The sequence below is a fragment of the Anoplophora glabripennis genome, unplaced genomic scaffold (assembly GCF_000390285.2).
Source record: "Anoplophora glabripennis isolate ALB-LARVAE unplaced genomic scaffold, Agla_2.0 scaffold247, whole genome shotgun sequence".
Classification (NCBI taxonomy): Eukaryota; Metazoa; Arthropoda; class Insecta; order Coleoptera; family Cerambycidae; genus Anoplophora; species Anoplophora glabripennis.
This window is the reverse complement of record NW_019416598.1, coordinates 96,643-118,648: the sequence shown is the minus strand read 5'-3', so window position 1 is coordinate 118,648 and position 22,006 is coordinate 96,643. Positions and strand designations below refer to the sequence as shown.

General features: G+C 32.4%; 1 protein-coding gene across 3 annotated transcripts in view; it reads left to right on the top strand.

Annotated features, from left to right (window-relative positions):
* The first annotated feature begins 541 nt into the window (after positions 1 to 541).
* Positions 542 to 22,006, top strand: part of LOC108906631 (D-beta-hydroxybutyrate dehydrogenase, mitochondrial) — an 82,170-nt gene continuing 60,705 nt past the window's right edge. The window contains exons 1-2 of one of the 3 annotated variants that reach the window (XM_023455047.1): positions 542 to 733; positions 4,730 to 5,257. In XM_023455047.1, coding sequence (XP_023310815.1) covers positions 4,934 to 5,257 — 324 coding nt within the window. In that variant the 5' untranslated portion in view covers positions 542 to 733; positions 4,730 to 4,933. Of the gene's footprint in view, positions 793 to 4,679; positions 5,258 to 22,006 lie in introns of those variants that run through there. The other 2 variants (XM_023455045.1, XM_023455046.1) reach the window with 2 other exon arrangements.

Below are 22,006 nucleotides of genomic sequence, written 5' to 3'. Positions count from 1 at the left end.
TGTGATAGGGCCAGTCCGTTTCTGGACACCTGATAATAGCAAAAAGTTGATTTTAGCATCAAATCGTAGAGCTCCATGTGTAATACAACGTACGAAAATTTTATTAAAATATACAGGGTGGTTTCAAAGTTATAACCCTAAACGTTAATTTCTAGGTACCCCTTTGACCCCCCATAACTCCGTTAGGGGGCACATTAGGAAAAAAAATTATAGGAAGGACTAGTTTTATTTTGACCTCCCCTATACACTCCCGAGAGATTAGGAGGTACTTACCGGACACCCTGTATAGATTTAAGATCTTATTTCCAAAAATATGACCTCTACAAACTAGTATTGTATTAAAAACCCATTTTTGTAAAATATTTTCAACCCGCTTGCTCTTCTAACAATCGCGTACCCCGTCCAGGGAAGATTTGCCGGTTGTTTTTCGAATTTTCGACCGTCCGCGTCCGTATAGTGGTGGGTTAAATTTAAATCACCAAGTAGGAGACATATTTTATAACTCTGTGCATTACTTGAGTTTTAAAATAGAATGCGGCTCGCGAAATAGGTGTTTGACACAGTCTCCCGGGTCGCCACTTTCAAGTTAGTTCACTGTAAGAAAAATTCCAGTTTTTTTGACCAATTACACCAAGTAGGCCTCCGTAAAATCGTATTTAAGTACTGGATTCCGTTAAAGGATCCAACTCATATTTCAAAGTGTTTAATGCAAATATTTAGTCCACTTTATTTGGTGAGAAATTTATTTTTTTTATAATCATTTATAAAGAGGAGTGTGTATATCTGTGGAAGGTGAGAAATTAATATATGAAGTATATAATTACTTGATCTAAACAAATAGGGAAGGTATGTAAGGAATTTATTGCTTGAGAAAAACAGAAGGATGAACTGATTTATATTTTATATTTTCTCATATACAGTTTTCCCACGATTGTGTCGTGAAGAGGAAAAAATGTTTTATTTTTATATTTATGAGGAAATATCATTCTTTATAAAAATTCTTACCTATCCCCAAACCCTTAAAAATGTTGCAACTCAGTGATCTTTTAGATATTTCAAAAAATTTGGGTGTTTTGCTTGGGATCACTTTTAAATTTTCCAAAAAATTAACGCCCTGTGTATAAAATCAAGAAAGTACTAACATTTTTGAGAGTATGAGGACAAAACAGTTTTTTTATAAAGAATTATATTTTCTTATATATTTAAAAATAAAATAAAAAAGTTTTTCCTTTTCGGGATATAATCGCGGAACACGATTAGTTTTGTTTATATTCGTAAAAAATACTTACAAATTTGATAACTTAAAAAAATGCTTTTGAACAATCTGAAGTAAAAACTCTCTAACTCAACTAATAGTTTGTTAAAACCGCCATTACTTTTATAATACACAGTACCATAAAAAAGAAATAATTGAACAGTTCCTTTTCATAACTTTTTAATTTCTGAAATGATTAAAATTCTGTCATTATTTAAAGAATATGAACTGAGGTATTTTATAAATGTAGTGTTACAAAATACCTATAAAAAACTTTGAAATTAAAAAAATTTTTCGTTTTCGACATTACATTCATTTCATGTTGATATTATTTTTAATGGCTATTTTTTAGTAATAAAAGAATTATGTAGTCTTGAAGATGTACAGGCCATTAACTTAATAAGTAAAAAAACAAATCTCTTTAGTGTCAATTTTTGAAAAATTGTATTAGTATTTTTTTATCTAAATCCAACATGACATTATCATACGATATATTATCGTATATACCCCATAATACTCTCGTACTAATTTCTATAAAGATCTACTAAATTTTAAATCGGATATACAATTTTAAAAAAGTAATAGTCTCTTTGTTTTATTGTGTTTATAATTTAATTTTATAATTATATGATTTATTACATTATTTTTTATTCACTTGCTTTCCCTGGAACAATTTTTCAAAAATTGTAGGGGTAATACCATAAAAGCTCGGATTTAGCCGGATATTTCTTATGTTTGTTTTCGAATACTTCTGTTCTCGTACATAGCAATATGATTTATTTTCAACCCATATTAGCGCCATTTTAATAATGTCACTTTACGATAGTGCAACGGAACTCTCTTTGCGTTTTTCGAAATTATTTTGCAACTTCCTTCGTCTAGAATTGCCTGAGTCACGGGGTTTCTTGAAAGCAGAATCGGTGAATGGGTTGAAAATATGTAGTATTAAGTTTTTGAAAATACGTATTTTGCCGTGGTATTCCACATTGTTTTCAGAACGTACTCTTTATAATCTTCTCCATTTTTCTTTTTCATGTTGAAACCCCAAACTTACAATATTTTTGCCACATCCTCAATACTGTGTATCCAAATCAAAATTTTTCTTTACAAAATCAATTAATAATAATTGCGATTAATAAATAAAATAACTGCGTTGCTATGGTAACGCAATCTATCCGCTTTTTTGTCCAGTTGTATTTCTCTTCCTTCCTATTTAACCGATAGCAAACCACGATTTTTGGTGATGATGATGAGTGGAATTGTCAATAAAAAAATTGTAACAGGCTTAGGATTTCAATTTTTTTTAGTTTTTTTGAAATAACTCCAAAATGAGATAGCTATCATAGTTGTAACATAATTGAGGACGCGCCTTTCGAAAAATTTGAACAAGTCGTCGCCCAATATTTAAGTCAAAAGGTACAAAATGTTTTTATTTTCATATCTTCGTATATACCTGTCAGTTTGTGGATTTTCGCCGTCATTTTTTGTTGAGTAATTTCGCATATAATTGCCCACGTTTACAACAACAATAAATTAGTTAATATTTTGAAAATTTCAAAAATTATACAGAGCCACACAAAAAAGTCCTGATCCAGAAATTAAAACTACCATCTTTTATATATTTTGACCTCCTGAACTGAATACTTAAGATAAATTTCATTTTATCATGTCACTTTTTTTAAATCATTGATTTTATGCCAAAACAGCCATTTTCCGCCTATTTTTGGCATAAAATCGAAGATTAAAAAAATTACACGATAAAATGAAATTGCGCCATTAAATTCAGAAGGTCAAAATACATACTATGGCAGTTTTAGTTCTGGGTCAGAATTTTTTTTGTATAGTTGTGTTATTTTATTCAAAAAAGCTGCACTAAGGAACTACCCTTTATAAATATAACGAGCGATCAAATAAAAACGTGGTCGAAGTTGGCTCTGACACATTGGACGTCGGGAGTAGCTTATAGCGCCCAACTTAACCTCATTTCTCAACGAGCTGTATAGCAGCTGTCAGTTTCAATAACGTTAATGACTATATAACTTTATTTTAAAGAATAATCGTGATAACAATAACAAACAATTAAAGGAGCTGCGGAAAGTGTCCCCCTCCTTGTTATAACAATAAATTAAAGCAGCTGCTGAAAGTGTCCCCCTCCTTGTTCCAAGCACTTTTCACACCTGTTCCTCAAAGAATTAAAGACATTTTCTAAGATGCTCGGGGTATTGTTAATTTCACGAATCTTGTCTATAAGTCGAGCCTGCAGATGGTTTAAATCAGGAATAGGCAGTTCAAAAATAGTGTTTTTAAGGTAAGGCCACAAAAAGAAATCACACGGCGTAATATCACATGACCTCGGTGGAAATTCATGTTCAGCATTGAGACTTATTAGTCGATTTTGGAAAACTTCCCTCAACATATTCATCGTCTCGCCTGCCGTATGTGCCCTTGCGCCATCTTGTTGAAAGTAAAAGTTTGTAATTTCGTTTTCTTCCAGCTGGTTAACAAAAGGAGCGATAATTTCTTCTCTATACCTTTGCGCAGTAAGAGTACCATTAAAAAAAATAGGTCCATAAATCCTCCTTCGATTGAGAGCACACCAAACTCCAATTTTTTGAGCGTGTAGAGGGCCCTCGACAAAAAAGTTATCTGGTTTTTCAGAAGACCACATTCTCATATTCTGTGAGTTTACGTAACCACTTAAATGAAACCAGGCTTCATCAGAAAAAAAGGTGATATTATGAAGTTCACCGTAGTTGTTTAAAAACCATTCACAAAATACAGCCCGTCGCGGAAAATCAACTTCATGAAGTTCTTGCTGACAAGTTAAACGATAGGAGAACAAACGCAAATCTTTTTTTAACACTGTGTGGCAGGTACCGACTGATACTCCCACCATTTGTGATAAAACACGTACAGAAGTTCTTGGCGCATTTTCCATTATTTGTTGGACATTTTCTTTTAATTCTTCAGTCCGCTTTTTAGGTCGGCCGCTTCCTTCTTTTCTTGTTACACTGCCCGTTTCACGAAAAACATTAACACAACGCTGAACTGCACTTTGAAAAATTTTGTACTCAACAACGCCGGGAAATTGATTTTGAAATTCTATGAAACATTCCTCAATAGAATACTTCCATATTCCATCAATCTTGCGTCCATTTCTAAAGTAGGACTCTATGATAAACACTTTTTGTTCTTGAGAAAACACCATTTTAAACGCTTTTTAAAACGAAAATATTCAAATTGATAGCGGCGATATAGCGCTTTGACAGATGACGTTTAAGTTCATTTGCATACGCTACGCCCTACGTCCAAATTTTCAGAACCAACTTGACCACGTTTTTATTCGAACGCTCGTTATTTACGTCAGTTAATAAAAAATATTTGTTTAGAACTTCATTTTTTTTACTTACTACGCTAAATAAAATTTCCCTCCAAATAAAGTGGCACACTCAAAACCGTTCAAACCGTTGCCAGCGAGACAAGAAGGCCACAGCGCCCGATACGTGACGTCACAGCTGTGGTCCGGCGTGACTAATCAACGCAATCAGTCAGATAGTCGCCTCCAGACCACACTTGCTGCGTAACGCCCAGCGCAGTGACCTCCTCGTCTCGGTAATAACAAAAGACACCCATCAAGGCTTACTTGACCGACTGTACCACGCCGTCTAAAGTGTAAAAATGAGCGGGCCGTTCAAGAGAAGACCGTCCCTAAAGAGCTTACCCCCCATCAGCCTGCCGCCGGGGGCCATCCGCAAGGGGTCAATCCGGCGACAGTCCTCGGTGGGCCTGGGGCTTAAGTCCACGACCACAGCCGCCCCCCAGGAGGTGCCATGGGACATGCTGGACAGGATGTTGCTGCCGGTGGTGTTCTGTCACGCTGCCGCGGTCATCCTCAGTAACGCTCTGAACGTGCTTCATATATCGGAGGTGACCACGTTCACGCTGTTCATATGGTTCACGATAGTGACGATAGGGGCGGTGCTGTTCTACCATAACCTCAAGGTAAGTGGCGTTTGGAACTAGAAACGAAATAGTCAGTTTAGGTCGATCGGGTGCTTACTAGTTTGTTGAATAGAAGATAAGGGATGTGATTATACTTTTTTCTCTACACTTTCTATTTCCATCACAAAGAAAAGTTGTGAAACTATTAAGGGGATACCGTATCCCCTTAACTAACTGATCTGAAATTCTAAATTCGCTGTTATTTACTTACTACCTCTACCTTTAAGATAAAAATTCCATAACACTTCACGGAGTTCTGATATTCGAATAAATGAAAGATTGATCTGAATGATACAACAGAGCACGACTTGACTCATACAGGTGTTTCTTAGAGGTAAAAAATCCAGGGGCGTATTCTGCGGCCAAAAAAAAGGGTTTTTTGTTATATAAATGTGGGGTTTTAGAACAACCATTGTCCAGCTACGTGTCCAAAATTTAAAAAAAAAATCAGTTTTTAATTTTAAATTTCTAAACCGCTTGAGATCATTTAAACAAATTCAGTGTGCATATGCGGTATGACAGTAGGTATGAAACAAAAAATTACCAGCTCTAGAAACTTACCAGTGGCGATCCACTTCTTATTTGTGGAAGGGCAAAATGGGCGTTGACTAATTAGACGCCTTCATTATAGCCATCCTTGTCTATCACATGGATTTCTATGGCTTACTTTATCGCTCTCACGTAACTTCTGATAGACCATCGGTACTTTCCTACACTGTATATCGCCTAGGGTGGCCCAAAAAAAATTTTTTTGTGTGTTTCTTGTGAAAATATGTTGGTTTATCATGTTTTAAGAGCCTCCTCAAAAACTCAGCTCAAAGAAATATTTTTAGGGGTCGCTCAAGAGTCGCTTATTAAAAATTTCCAAAATCGTCAAAAATTGAAATTTTTTATTTTTAATCTTTTTCTCGTTATTTTATCATTTTCTAGGTTGAAAAAAATCTCGATTCTGAAAATTTCAATTGGTTATTTTAATTTCTAAAGGTCACTCATAATTATTTTAACTTTCAAAGTAATGTACCTATGTTTTCGAGCAACCTCTAAAAATATGATGAAAATATGAATTTGATGAACAAAAGAATAGAAATAAATCACGATACTTAAGTGTTAAAAAATTAAAAAATTATAAATATTTGATACTCACAGTGCGGTAATAAATTTTACCTCGAGAAATTTTTTAAGTGTCTCGTGATTTATTTCTATTCTTTTGTTCATCAAATTCAATAAAAAAAATTATTAGTTCGTTGATATTTATTTTTAGAGGTCGCTCGAAAACATTTTAGGTACACCACTTTTAAAATAATAATGAGTGACCTTTAGAAATTAAAATATCGATTTGAAATTTTCAATATCGAGATTTTTTTCAACCTAGAAATTGATAAAATAACGAGGAAAAAAAATTTAAAAAAAAATATTTTTGACGATTTTGGAAATTGTTTAAAATCTTGAGCGACCTCTAAAAAAATTTTTTTTTGGGCTGATTTTTAGAGGGGGCTCTTAAAACATGTCAAACTAACACATTTTAACAAGAGGCACGAAAAAAAATATTCGGTTTTTTTTTGGCCACCCTAATATCAGCCTATACAGGGTGGTCCGAATTTTATGCAGGAAACTTCGAGGGTAGATCGATCTCTTTAAAATAGTAAGTGTTTGCTCTATAAACATAGGTCTGGAACGGCGAGAGGTACGGTTAGAGATACAGGGTGTTGAAGTCGTTAAAATAAAATTGATTTTTTGCTTATATCTCCGGAATCTATTAACCAATTTCAATAAAATTTAGTACAGGTAATGTATGATAGTAGGCCTTGTATTTTATAAAATATAATCTCTAAAGGTTCAACCAGTGGTGTACAACTGGACAGCGTCACCCCTTTTTTTTATAAAAAAAAACCTACGCCACTGTATTTTTTACACGCTATTGTAACGGATTTATATTCTGCTGCACAAAATACGTAAAAAAGGTAACCTTATTTTTGTCCCTAAAGTTCACCGTCACTCAGATCACCCGACATGAACCCTATTGATTTTTTTGTTTGGGGACATCTCAAGACATTAGTTTACAAGGTATATTTCGAGTTCAACCAAGCTGCTATGCTCTTAAATATATGCAAACCCCTCTTGATTACATGCCTCTTTGGCTTCTAACTTAACTAACATCCTAGTCGGTGCACAGGGTCAAGAATTCACGCATGAATGATTCTATCTCAGTTATTAATACTTTAGGGCAAATATCAAAGAGGAATTAGTTATCCTGTATCTAAAATTAATGCGAAGGTACTACTTTTTAAGTGATATCTTGAGGAATGAAGTTTTAAATGATTTGTTTCCCTTGGAAACTCAGAAAAAAGTTTCACTTCGAATAAAAAGAATTCAGGTTTATTTTAATAATAGAGTTGGCATTAAATGCTGTGAAAACATCAAAAATATTTTAGAGTCGAAAGGATCTACAAAAATAACGATGAGATGATAAAATGTTGATATTTTTATCACAATTCACTCTGCAACAATTTTATATTTATTTATTTTTTCAGTCTTATTAAAAGTAGTGTCAATATTATATTATTACGAACATCAACAAAACCTTAAATCGCAAGTTGCGCGAATTAACAAAATTGTTTGTAATTTCTTGTGTCGCCTAAATCATTAGGTATCAAAACATGAACACATTATTACAATTAAAAAAAAATAACAATTATCTGTAAACAAATGCAGATGGAAAAATATACTTAATTAAATAAAATAGTAGACTTTTGAGTGAATAAACACGAAGCTTACGAACGCGAAAAGGATTTCATTTTTACGTGATATTTTTTTTTTGCTCAAATGCCTTTAATTTTGTATCAAATTTAATTCAAAATGAACTATAATACAGCAAATTATTAATTATTTCTCTAGTCACTTTCACTTGCATCGGCAACTGCCACTATCACGTAGAAGATGTTATTTTATCAACTAAAAGATGGTTCGTGAAAATTTAGTTAGATTTTTATTACTGTACCACTGTTATAGTAAGTATAAAAGTAGTTTTCAAATAATTCGTAATCCCATTATCTGCGTTATTGTACAGTAAATAACATATACACGTCTGCTTGTGATCTGAAGCTTCGCATCGATCAATTTATTCGGTACGTATCTAGTGGCACCCTAACGCCTGCCCTGTCGACCTGGCCAGGCCACAGATTTAGCCTATTTCTGCTACTACAAAGCGTATACAGCATAATATAAATTACTACTGTTTATTTATTTAATTGTCGCCACAAAGTTACCTATGTCTACTTATTACTTAACTTTTTTATTTTCTCTTCTCTTACGACAGACTTCTATTCAAACTGAGTTTTTATATATTTTCCCTCGTTATCGTTAATGGAAACAGGCAGACATTAAAAAAATATATTAAAAAGAAAAAATTACCTACTTCGAAGTTAACAAACATTTTTTTAAACGTTCCAATTTATATCTTCTTTTCTTACCGAACCTAGTAAGGTTTACTCAACTTTTTTTGGTAATTTAAACTAAACGACTCTTTAATACTTTGAAACACCTACATATAAATACCAAATATGGATCTACTGTTTTTTTTCTTAAAACAGTTTATACGTATATTGTTTACTCGATTACGTAATCACCTGTAAATTTATTTCTTTTGCTGCATTTGGCGCCGATGACTGTAAAGTCAGACAAATCGAAATGTAACAAAAATAGATATGCTGCCAACAAAATAAATATACGCTTAACAATATAATATATTGTCTATTTAAAAAGTAAACGGTATTAAACGAAATTTATTGGTTACAATAAATATGCGAAAACTAAACAGCAAAAAAATAAATATTTATTTAAAGGTGCTGGGGTACTATTAAATATCGACAAATGAAAGTAACTTTAAACATATTTTCTTCTCGTGTTATTGTTAATTCATCTGAGATGCAGTGCCGGCTGGTGAAAATTGAAGGGGTCATATTTTGATAATAGAATTAATACCAATTAAATTTTTAGAGAATGACTTCTTGGCCCACAAATTGAAATAACAGTGTCAAAAGCCTTTGGACATGACTAGATTGCTTTTCTAGCTAAAAATATATTTGTCTCTTTTTGTTAGCGACTAATCGAAGCAACTTAGAACATAGGTTCAGTTAAATTTGCTTATTTTGGTCGCAGGAAGCGACGATTGAAACACCCTGTATATTTGCTTCAACCCACATTTTTAAAACGTTTTCATTATTTAGAAAATAGAAAACGTAATACCCTTATTAAAGGATTTGATTTGGTTGTATGCTGTCCAATCAAAAACGGAACGATGCACTTCAAGAAGTCGTTATTAATAGACTATAATGTTAATAATCACCACAGTAGTGAAAAGCTTGATACATATCAGTCGCAAACAAACATAAACATGAAATTTACAGCACTATAGAATGCACACAACACAAAATCTAAGCTATAAAGATAGGTTGGCGCTATTAAAGTTACTGCCTGTGGGTTCCACACGGACAATATCCACAAATCGCTAGTTAGTCTCCACGTGACGTCATACAAATGCCGGTGGTATGAGCAATATCATATATCTTAGCCTCTACGTCGTGGAACACGACCAATATGTGCGCATTATATGAGCAGTTCCTTCAGTGTTGCCAGATGACCCATAAAATTATAATTAGCAATAAATAAATGTAGTGTTACTCATGAAGTTGATGGTTTGGAAGTACGAACTATTTTTAAAACGAAAAATAGCTTGTTTTGACAAATCATCAGAAGGTTGGATAACTTCCACTTCCTTTAATTGTCGGAGTGATATATGTCGCTATCGAAAAAAAAATCGATAAATAAATCGCTAAAAATTATGGCACCGCATTTAGTCCAGTCACTGAAGACGAAAATAAGGTAAAAGCTCCCAATTTTTTCGGATAGGATGGATTTTCCTGACAATTTGCATACAAGCTCATTTGACCCCCCACTTCAAAAGTAATATTGTCTAGATGTGTGTTTTTTTCTATTTCGGGGTGAAAACTACCCTTGTACGAAAAAAATGCGAAAATCGCAGATTTACGTATTTTAAAGATTCAATTCATGTTCAGATATGTTGGATAAAGTTCTTTTCATGTTTTTTAATATAATTTATGAAATTTAATTACTTTTCAACCCTTAAAAATCCTTAAAAACTACCCTTTCATGGCCAAAAAATAGAAACAAGTTTTTAACAGTTTAAATTATTCTTTTGGTGCATTCACAATATATTGCATTTCTTTTGTTATTCATTAGATAGCTTACGACTCATTACAAAGTTGCAACCCTTAAAAACCATCCCTTATAATAAAATAAACGAAAAAATATTATTGAAAGCCTGAGAGGTTTTAATGGTATGCATATGTTGAATTATAAACTTTTTATTGGTTTTCAAATGATCTATGATATGTTGCAACTTTTCAGCCATCTAAAAAACCGTTATGGAAGACCTACCCCTAATAAAAAACCCTACCCCTTATAGAATTTATTTATGAAATCACTGCGTTGCATGTAGCGCATCCACTTTATCTAAGTAAGGCTGCCAACCTGTGCGTATACAGAATTTCTCACTTGGTGCCAACCTAAATTCAACGCCTCGGCCAATTTCCGAATGTACAACACACACATACATATACATGTGAACTCTGATACGTGTGTGTATGTATATTATTAAAATACTCAAATCAGTTCACAAGCGCTCCAAAATACACAAAGATGATGGTAATTTACCCGCTCCGAAAATTTTACCGAAAAAATTCGATTAATTTTTTTACCATAACTTTTGTAATTTTAAAGTATCAATTTACTCAGAAAACCATTTTGTAGGGAATTTAAAGCACTTTAAGTTCTGTGATTTGCAGTTTTTTTGAGTCATTCGTTTTTTAGATTTGTAAGCTAAAAGGGCTCAGGGAAGGCACTCTTGGAGCTTAGTTGTGAGCTTCTAACGATCATAACTCAGTCAAATTTTGTCCTAAAAAAAAATTAAAAAAGGCGTTTTTTTTAAATTGAAAAATTTTAAATTTAGGCTTCTAAAATCATTCAAATTCCCAAAATCTACTGTTAAAACATAAATAAAGTAAATTGCAGAAGGAACACGTTTAATTTTTTTTCCGTCAAGTCATTCATTTAATACCGATTTTTTTTTCTCAAAAATCAAGACAATCATTTTATTTTGATTGTAACTTCATTAGTTTTCATGCTCACAAGTTCTACCACCACTCAATTTTTCAAGAACTTTAATAGGTGTTATATAAGTTTTCCTCTAAAAACCTTTAATTTTTCCGCTACAGGACGGCGCCTTATCTACAAAATGAGATTTGTTAAATTAAAATCGGTTAATAAACAAAAAAGTTATTGCAAAAAACAAGAAAAGTGCCCATTTTTTAATTTGTTTATGACTATCGCATTTATTGTTAAAATTTTATAAAACCTATGACAAGTTGGGGGTTTTGTCATACTTTAAAAGTGTGCCAAAAGTGGGCGCTGTATGTGCAATAGTTTTCGCACAATTAAATTTGTTTATAACGGAGGCTCCAGAAGTTATAAACTTTAAGCATCTGTACAGGCGTTAATTTTCAACCAAACATGATTCTGAAAGCGTCATTGTAATCTTAAAGACGTAATTAAGCGACCTATTAAAAAATATCACCGTTTTTTTGACATTAACATTCTCAAATTGTGCATTAAAAAACCGTGCGTTTTTCGCTTATAAACAATTTGAATAACATTGTTGCTATTTATGCTATCTCACCGAAAATAGATGCAATGGATAGCTGGCAAAAAAATACAGTTTTAAAATAAAAAAAGTACCCTCTACGACCAACAGGAGCCAAGATAAGAATTTTTTTTTTAAATCGTAGCGCAATTGTTTATAAATATTAAGACTTGAATTTTTCGCAAAATAAAGTTTACGACGTAAACTACGATTTCCCGTGAATTGCATTGAAAAATGTGGAAAATTAACGACTCACGAGCCCTTTAAAGAGAAGGTACTCGCTAAGTAAACTGTCCGGCGGCCGGCGGCGTGGTGGTGGGGGAAGCTCGTCCAAGCGGTCGCGCGGGCGAGAAAAGTTAAATCCAAAGTTCAAATAAGTGCGCGCTGTAAATTTTGCAATATCTCGGCTTCTATTCATCGTAGAAACTTATTTTTTTTTAAACTGGGGTAGCTCGACGAAAAAATAACAATGGGCATATTTACGAATTCGTAGAATAGCCCTGAACCCCAGAAAAAATGCATCTTTTATAATTAATTTTTTTTAATTTACAAAAATGTCACAAAAATTATTTTTAAACGAAATATTAATTAAAATTTCAATTTCGGAATTATTTTACTATTATTAAATAAATAAATGAAGCTATCGTCCATTTAAAAAGTTGTTTTTTTACATATTAAGCCAGAGTAAACTTGTTTTTTCAATATTTTGTTACTTAATTACGATTTAAAATTAAAGTAAAAATTCTGAAATTATTTTCAAATTATTATTTCGCATAAAAACAATTTTAAATTGTTGTATTATATTGCATTATATCTATTATTGAAAGTTGTTGTGATTAATATTTTTTAATTAATTTTGGTTATGTTGCAAATATTTTTTAATTTTATCGACCACATAATTTTTATTAATATTTTTTAATTTAGAAAATTTTGCAATAAATTCAAATGCTCCATTCTTTTTTAAATCTTTTAACAGTAAATAATAAACGCCTGTACAGAGGCTTAAAGTTCATAGCTTTTGGAGCCTTCGTTATAAACAATTTGAATTGTGCGAAAACTATCGCACCTACAGCGCCCACTTGTGGCACACTTTTAAAGTATGGCAAAACCCTCAACTTGTCATAGGTTTTACAAAATTTTAACAATAAATGCGATAGTTATAAACAAATTAAAAAATGGACACTTTTCTAGCTTTTTTGCAATAACTTTTTTGTTTATTAACCGATTTTAATTTAACGGGTCTCATTTTGTAGATAATTTTACTCCCTACAAGCTGTCTGTGAGTCATTTTTCGCTAAAATTGATGGTTTTCCCTGCAAAGTGAAAAAAACTGTTTTCCTCACTTATTTGTTTAAATAGAAAAGTTAGTTAATAAAATTTTTTGACTCACGAGATGAGAGATGTCATGCATTATCTTCCTTTGGAGAATTTTACAATAATATCGCGGATAGGAATTTTTTCGAGTTTCTCTTTTTTTTGATAATTTTCTTGATCTAATACCCTTCCCCGCCATAAAATTCAAGAAAATGCATACAAGTAATTTTTTCAAGTTTTCAACTTTTATGATTTAATTGGACTGAAGTATTAAAATTATTTCTTTCTCCGAACTTTTCCAGATAAACGTTTAAAAATAAATACTCAGAATGCCTACGAACAGCACAGCACGTCTCTCTTTTCGGGGCCTACGACTGTTAAATTAATTTATATAAATGTCAAGAAAGCTATTACAGGCATATGTCTTTCTGTATTTTAAGGTCATAAAACCCTTAATGACACCGTGGACACGAATATATTTACCGCACCGCACCGAACATTACCAAAACAAACGTATATAATTTCATAACTTAAATTAAGGAACCCCCCCACCTCCGGGGAATCGTCTTGAACGAACCCCGTGACAGATTTAATAATGTCATTCCTCCAGAATTACATTCGGAACCCCCGCCACGTATCCAGCACGAATTAAAACAACGAATTTGTCGCCAACTTCTCCGGTGACAAAGCGGGGGTTACTATGGCGACCGAAACTTTTCCCGTGCCGGCGATATCTGAACATGTTTCGCTACGAGGTGTAGCCCCAACAACTTGTGGAATTCCTTGTGTGTACAAACAGCGGGAAGCCTGTCGTTGATACCCAACCGTTACCGCTAACTAACGTCAAGTTGGCAAGGGAAATTTTGCTAATAATCATAGGTGGCGTTTCCCCTCGGCATCCACAAAGATTTCGTTGTGGGTTCTAGGTTTCTGTGTGGTAAGTTGTATCAGTGCACTATCAGCGTTGCCAATTGTTACTATTTTAAAACAACTGCTAGAGAACAATAATGGAAAATAATTAAGTAAAGAAGATTGCTTTTGCATGGCTAACGACGAGTTATTTTAAAATCACCAAATTTTTTAGATATCATTGTGGTCGTAGCGCCGAACATTAAAAAAAACTATCTATTACTGTTTAAAAAACAAAATACTTACATGATTTGTTAAATATTAACTAATATTACTACGTAGATACGTCACTAATCGTAAATAAAACTAATTTTTGTCCAAAAATAACTATTTTTGCAGTTTAAAAAAGCATACATACCAAAAAAATAAATAAAAAACTAATCTGGCTGATATGGGGTATTATTTTAATATCATTTAGAGTTTTTGCAAACAATTATGTGTGCAATTTATAAACAGTGTATGTGTCTATTTAATTTGTGAATGTCAATGATGTCTGACATTAACCTAGTTTAGTCGAACAATACTTCTGTCGCTACATAAAGCAGATAGTAACGCATTGAGGAAAGTTAAAACAGACCAATCGGTGCTAGACACTTTATATTAATCCAAAATAAACAAATCAGCAAGAAGATTACATAGTGAACAGTTTAAATTTAAGCAGAATCCGATCCGGTTCCGAACGCTTACGAAAGGCGACGGAGGTTAGTTTTCGCTGTTCAGTTAAATTCCGTGTTGCTGCCCCTAAAATGTTACTGCCAGTTGACTTCACACTTGATACAATATGACGGGATGGTAAACACATAAAAAACAATGCTATTTAAAAAAAAAGTTGTAGCTTTTCATAAAATTAATTCGCGATTTGACGATTATGTTTATTCTAAACACAGACGTGTATTATACAAATGAGATAATCACAAGAATTGAAACTTCCCGTCAACATGTAACTATTAAAGCTATTGAAATTTATGCGAATATAAGTTTTCAGAATAACGACAAAGTGGAAAAACATGAAATTAAATTTCATTTGATCGCCTGTAGTACAAAGAACATAGGTGTGTTAGATATTTTAATACACACTAATGTTTTGGCAGCACGTCAAATCATATTTTAACGGTTATTTTTACATATGGCGCGTTGCTATCGGGAATCTGACATTAAGTTAGTCCGTTTCTAAACATACAAAAGAATGAAATAAAATAAGAACTATGGTCCAGGAATTTCTACCCTGAAACTGAGTTTCATCTGAAGAAGAGAGTAGCATGCCTCTCGAAATATCGACAAGTCTAAACCGATGACGTGGCAACTAGGAATTAAAAAATGAAGGCCCTGGCAGTCTGCAAGCCATGCTAAAATATAAAATAATTAGAAAATTTGTAGATTCTACTGAAAAGTGACGACACTATCGAAACTGATGCAAATTAATAACAATGTAATCATTAATTGTAATAGTTTTCAATTGGAATTTCAACAATGTGGTTATTGAATAAATAGTTATAGAATAAAAAACAGCTGAAGCCATTTTTGATTAAAATTTGAGGAGCAGCTGTAATTTCTGAGTATCCACAACACACCACAGTTTCTTTATATACAGGGGCTTAGTTTCTGTGTTAGACGTAGTTTTATAAAATCTGGATAATTATTCACCTCGCATTTACTAATTGTCACATTTTTCTCAAAATGATTTGACCGCTCCATTTTAGTCACTCAATATTATCTGACTGATCCATTAAAACAGCATAATTCGACAAGTAGAACCTGGAGTTGAAGTGCCCTCGTAAAGAATCCTGTTGGTTATTTCATTTTTGTTACTTAAACTGTCAGCAACATAAGTTTCTGCAATTGTGGCTGATTTCCATCCACCATGTCTCTTGATTGCTAATACATCAACTGCTGTATTAGCCAGTAACGTTGCCGATGTTCTTCGGAATGAATGGCCTGTATATGTTCTAGGATGTTCTAGTTTCAAAAACTGTGCAGTCTTTTTATGAATCGTATAAAGTTTTTTTGCTGACTTGGTTGGTTATAACATCTACCTGCTTAATAGTACATAAAAAAGCGTAAGATTTCAGTTTTAATTTCCAATCTAATCTTGATATATTTCTTGATGAGAAACAGAACCCAGACGAGAAGTAATTGTAAACGTACATGACATACCATTTTCAGAATCTGGAATTGTAACTACAATAACGTCATAGTGTGCAAAACCATACTTATCGTATCAATTTCAACGTCACCTGTGTTATACAATAATGAAAACGTAATATTGACAGTTGGTAGAAGGAGCACAAAAACAAGCGCTTAGGTGGGGAATTCTGGATGGAAGCCAAAATAGTTGAAGTGAGAACAGGGTAGAGATGGGAGTAAGACGATCGGTGGGCAGTGCGGCAAAATAGTGAAAAATAAAAGTGTTTAACCGGTATTAATTAGCAGGTAATTATTCTTTAAGTACTTTGTTGTTAATTGTTCTATGTAATCTTATGATTGTGATTATTATAGATGTTTAATGATAACAATTCTTCTCTGTATGTTTAGCCTCATTGCTTTATGCTCAAGGGCATATATTTTTCTAAGGTAAAATTGTTACAATTATTATTAACGATTGCTCATTATTTATTACATGTTAAAATATGTATATATTGTCGTGACTGCTCGGATATAGCAATAACAACTCCTTTGTTTCACATTTAACTTGTTTTATCATGATTATATTGTTCGAAAAACGAATAATAAAGCATTTCTTGTGCTCACTTTATGTCATACGCCTATAAGAGCCTTGTTGAATTTACTAACATTTTCGCCCTTGAGAAACGAATCTGAAAAAAAAAGAATAATTAGCGCACTTTCGACTTCTCGGGCAATAAAATTCGCAGGCAGTATTTGCTGTACTTTCTATTTGAAAATCACTCATTTAGAAATAATAATTCAAAACCAGAAAATTGCAACTTATATGTATCTTAGTTTATAAACACCTTCTTAGAAACGACAAAATCCAAACAACCAAGACGACTTTGCAAGATTTCGAATAATGTAAAATGAATTGATTAAGAAATATCAAAAAATAAAACCTAATCTTTATTTCATAAAAAACTATAGAAGCAGATAAAATGTTATACATCACGCAGCAGTTAAGTATAATTTACCAGCCTCGGACTCTATTGCCAGCCCTCGGTCCGTTCGGGCACAAAATCGTCCTCGACTGGTAAATAATATTTACCTCCTTTATGGCGTAAATAACTATTTCCTGCATAAATTTTTTTTTCTTCACTCATTTAAATATAAGAGGCTTTCAAGAGCCAGAGAAATTGTTAACAGCAGAAGACATATTATTAACCTTCTTACATTTTTTGCGCTGCCTTCGTTTTTCTTCATCCTTTTCATAAAGGAATGTCGTGAATTTCACTTTTTCAAAGGTCCTTTTTGCCCCCTTAACAAACTCCCATCCGTCTCCGATGTAAATAAAATCACAAATGATACCAACTAGCAGACGGCTGCGAAATATTTTTAACTGCAAACGCCGTGGGCGAGGCATACAATTCGATCCATCGAAATTGTAGAGCAGAAAAATATGTACGTGTATAATTTTATGTAAATAGATAGCGCAAATCCACCTTACTTTTTGTTCTGCTGTTGCACGTTCATGCTGGGATTTATTCGCGAGAATTTGAATTTAAAGCTGAACAAGTGAGTTTATTTCATTTTTCAACAATGCTGTGGGACTTTTATTGCCTTATAAAATTAAGTAGTTGTGCTCACTTTATAATGGTCATTTTGAATGTTTTAATTGGATGTTTGTAGGTGTGTTGAAGTTTATTTTATGCATTTAATAGATCTATACCGAAATCTACACAGCATATAACTTTAAATACCTATTGGCCAGTTTTTTAGGGATACATATTCCACTGAAATTCTTTTTTTATGAAATAAATAGTCGAAGGAAGATAAACGTTGAATTGATTTTTTTAAATTGAAGGGCTATTTTTGTCCCATCACACTTAGGATACTAGAAGCTTTCTACCGAAAAAATAACAAACAATTCGTAAGACGCGTTTATTAAACTTTTCAATACCAAACACGCCTCTCAGTTTAGATGTTCGAAACATCTTAAAGCAATTTTCAGGTGTTTAATTATTCACGCTGCTCTTTCGTTACATAAAAAATGTATGATAATTTTTTATGGAGAAATTGATTTGAGGTGCTCGCTTTTCGAGAAACTGGGAAGGTCTTAAGTTGTTCTTGTGTTGAGCAGTTAAAGTTATTTAATACAAATATAAAAAGTCATTCTTTACTGCACGAACAGCCTGGTTAAAAATACTATAGAGTGTGCTTAACAGCGCAATAAAGAAACTTTTATTTCTTACAGAATTATATACAGGGTGTTCCAATTAAATCTTTCCACCTGATAGAATAAGACGAAATATCAATGATTGAAAAAAATGGTATTTTATTAAGTGTTCAAATTGGTTTCCCTCCGCTTCCACACATTAATGATACGATCAGTGATTGGTTAAATAGGATCTCGCGAAAAATTGTACCAATCAAAAATTATTTATTTATTTAAATACTTTGAATTTCCACCCAGAAATATAAATTCTTACTTATCCATTACATTCTAATGATTTTTAGAAGGACTAAGTAACGTACATTTTGAACATCATTTAGAATTATTGTCAAACTCCTACACGTGATTGGTTCGGAAGCAAAATTACGGCTAAGAAAGCTACACTGGCATTTGTCTTTGATCTAATAGGGGAAAAAATTGAATTATCTCACCGCCTTAGAGTGTATGAGACTAATCCACAAGGACCCAGATGTGCGTGGGTCTATGTGGAATGATAGTATCCGAGATGGGGATCTAATTGTAGGGCTTTTACATTGGTACGTTGACATAAACATGTTATTGCGACACCTACAGGAATTTACTCACCTTAGCTTAATCAATAAATGTACAGTATCATCAACTGTCTAGTCCATGAAGGACATTATTGACATTTCATTTTCATTTGTAGTTTATTACCAATAATAGGTATAACACATTAAAGGAAAATCGAATTATTGAAGAAAGTTAATGTTAATTAAAGAAATAATTTCATGAAGAAAACGTATTCTGTTTTCAAACTTTTAATCCAATGCTAAATGATAATCGTGGGTTCGACAATAATTATTATGATGATTTTTGTAAATGTCTGATTTTGTTGAGCAAAGAATTTGCATTAAATTTTGTTTGCGGAATGAATATTCTGCCGAGGAAACGTTGAGGGTGTTACAGAAGACCTCTAGTGATGAGGTTACGTCGCAAAAAAATGTTTACAAGTGGTACAAAGACTTTAAAGAAGTAGACCAGGGCGGATCTGTCGAAATATCCCACATCTTGGATGTAACAGAGGGCAAGCTAATTTTTGCTGGAGTTTTTTACTTATATCTTGGCACCTATGTATTTTGGAAGAATATTGAAAAGGAAAAAGTTTTAGAATTGAATTTTACACAATATACTGCAAGTTAAAAATGTTTAAATTTATTACCGATGTTGCAAAATAACAATAATTGATGAAAAAAAGGCAAAATAATCAAGTTTTTTGGATAATTCTTTTAAATATTTTATTTGCTCCGAGGGCATTCTAATTTCGGTAAAAAAAACTTTAGAGTATAATAAAACAGCACACCAACTTTCATTAAAATCGGTTCGATAGTTTTCGCAAAATAATTTTTTGAAAAAAATTTTGAAAAAAAATTTTCGAATATTCAAAATGTTGCACAGCCTCAAATAAAGCATCTAGATACTTAACACTTTTTTTTAATTTTTAAACAATTAGATTACATTTATCAATTTGCAATTTAGTTTTTTTCAAAAATTATAATTTTAAAATACTCGGAAATGCGCTTCTTTTTTTTCAATTCCGTTTATTGGTTCTCGAGATATAAGCAGTCAAACTTTATCGGCATTTACCGTTAATTTATAAACAATTTAGCAATAATCTTATGCGAAGATACGAAAAAAATTGCAATATCTCGGTTTCTAATGGATCAATTTCGTCCTTTTTTTTTAATCCGATGTCTCACGAACCAAGGAATTCGAATATCGTCTAATTTGCATATATTTTGTTATAAACAAAGTTTATTATTTCTTCTAAAAATTTCTTTATGTATATGTTTCAACACTCTGAATATGAATGTATTTAGTTATAATTATTACAATTATTTAAATAATTTTTGTTTAAACAAATAAAAAAAATTATTTGGAAATTATTTTTTTTGCTAAATACAGATAAAATTAAGAAAAAATAATACTTTAAAATTATAATTTTTGAAAAAAATTAAATTGCAAATTGATAATTGTAATCTAATTGTTTAAAAATTAAAAAAAGTGTGTTTAAAAATTTACTGTGGCCGTTCTAATCAACCGTTTTCAATTTTTCAAAAACCATTTGAAAGATTGAGTTATCTTTTCTATTAGAGGCTTTACAACATTTTGAAAATTTGAACATATTTTTTCAAAATTTTTTTCAAAAAATTATTTTGCGAAATCTGTCTAACTGATTTTAATGAAATTTGGTGTGTTGTTTTATTATACTCTAAAGTTTTTTTTCCCGAATTTGGATTGCCTTCGGGGCATTTAAATTTTTTTTTAAAATTTTTCCAAAAAACGTGAAAATGTTCCAGACCTCGCCCAGATCTAGGGATCTACACTTTCTACAAAAACGTTGGCAAAAGTGCATTGTATCTGGTGGAAATTACTTTGAAGGCGACCAAACTGATTTGGAAGCATAAATAAAGATTTTTTATTTTTTAAACAAATTCACCTTATTTTTACGGTTATGTGACTCCGTTAGTACTGAGTTTTTGGAAAAGTGCCATATAGGAACTGTACCATCTTTTTTCCCAGATATTCCCGAAATTTGGCTTGACATTCCCCACCCAAACTGCATGCAACCAACATTTTTGAACGAGATGAATGCGCAAAGACACAACTTGAATTCTGTGACTTGCCCAATATATGAAGCCAAGCAACCCAATCCGATTCACTTTAAATCTAGCCTTTGTTACTTTGTTATTGCTGACGTTTATTCTTTGAAAACTAGGTTCAGAATTTAAACGACATAAAACGCAAATTAATTTAGACTCGGAGGAATACAACACGCAATAAAATAACCGCATCCCATCTAGTTCCACATTTTTTTCAATTGGGAACAGATATGAAATTAGCATGCGAATTGCTCGGTATTGGTTTTCGTCGCATCTCCCCAGGAACGGGCATTAAACCCAGAATGGGAATACCTACATTTACCTTTTACTGCCTCGTAAATATCAGAAGGATTTGATTCCCGATTTCAGCTGCCTTTACCGGTTTCCCGAATAATTCGAGATGTAGGTTCTGATTGCCGGCAAATGCAATCATAATGTATGCGCATTTTCTGAAAGCAATTTGTAACTCTCATACCCATCCGCAAGATTGATGCTTCGGAATCTTCTTAAAGTAGGTGGATAAAGTAGGAATAGGTGAATTCATTTAATTTAGTCTTATAATGCTTGCTCGAGCGAATTGAATTAATAAATGCATACTGGGGTATTAAACCTAATCAAATTACAACAATTTCCCATTGCATTGTATAATAAAACTACGGAGTTAGTACAATTTATTAGCGCATCTTTCCAATCATGTCACACACTCGGATCGTCTTGGAATCTATGCATATGCTTTTAAAAACACAAGCTCATGGCAAAAATAATTCAATTTGTGAAAAACTAGATCCGATTACTTTCGGATATACGGTTATTTTAATTTTTAAGGGCATGTTCAAGGTTATTCGAAG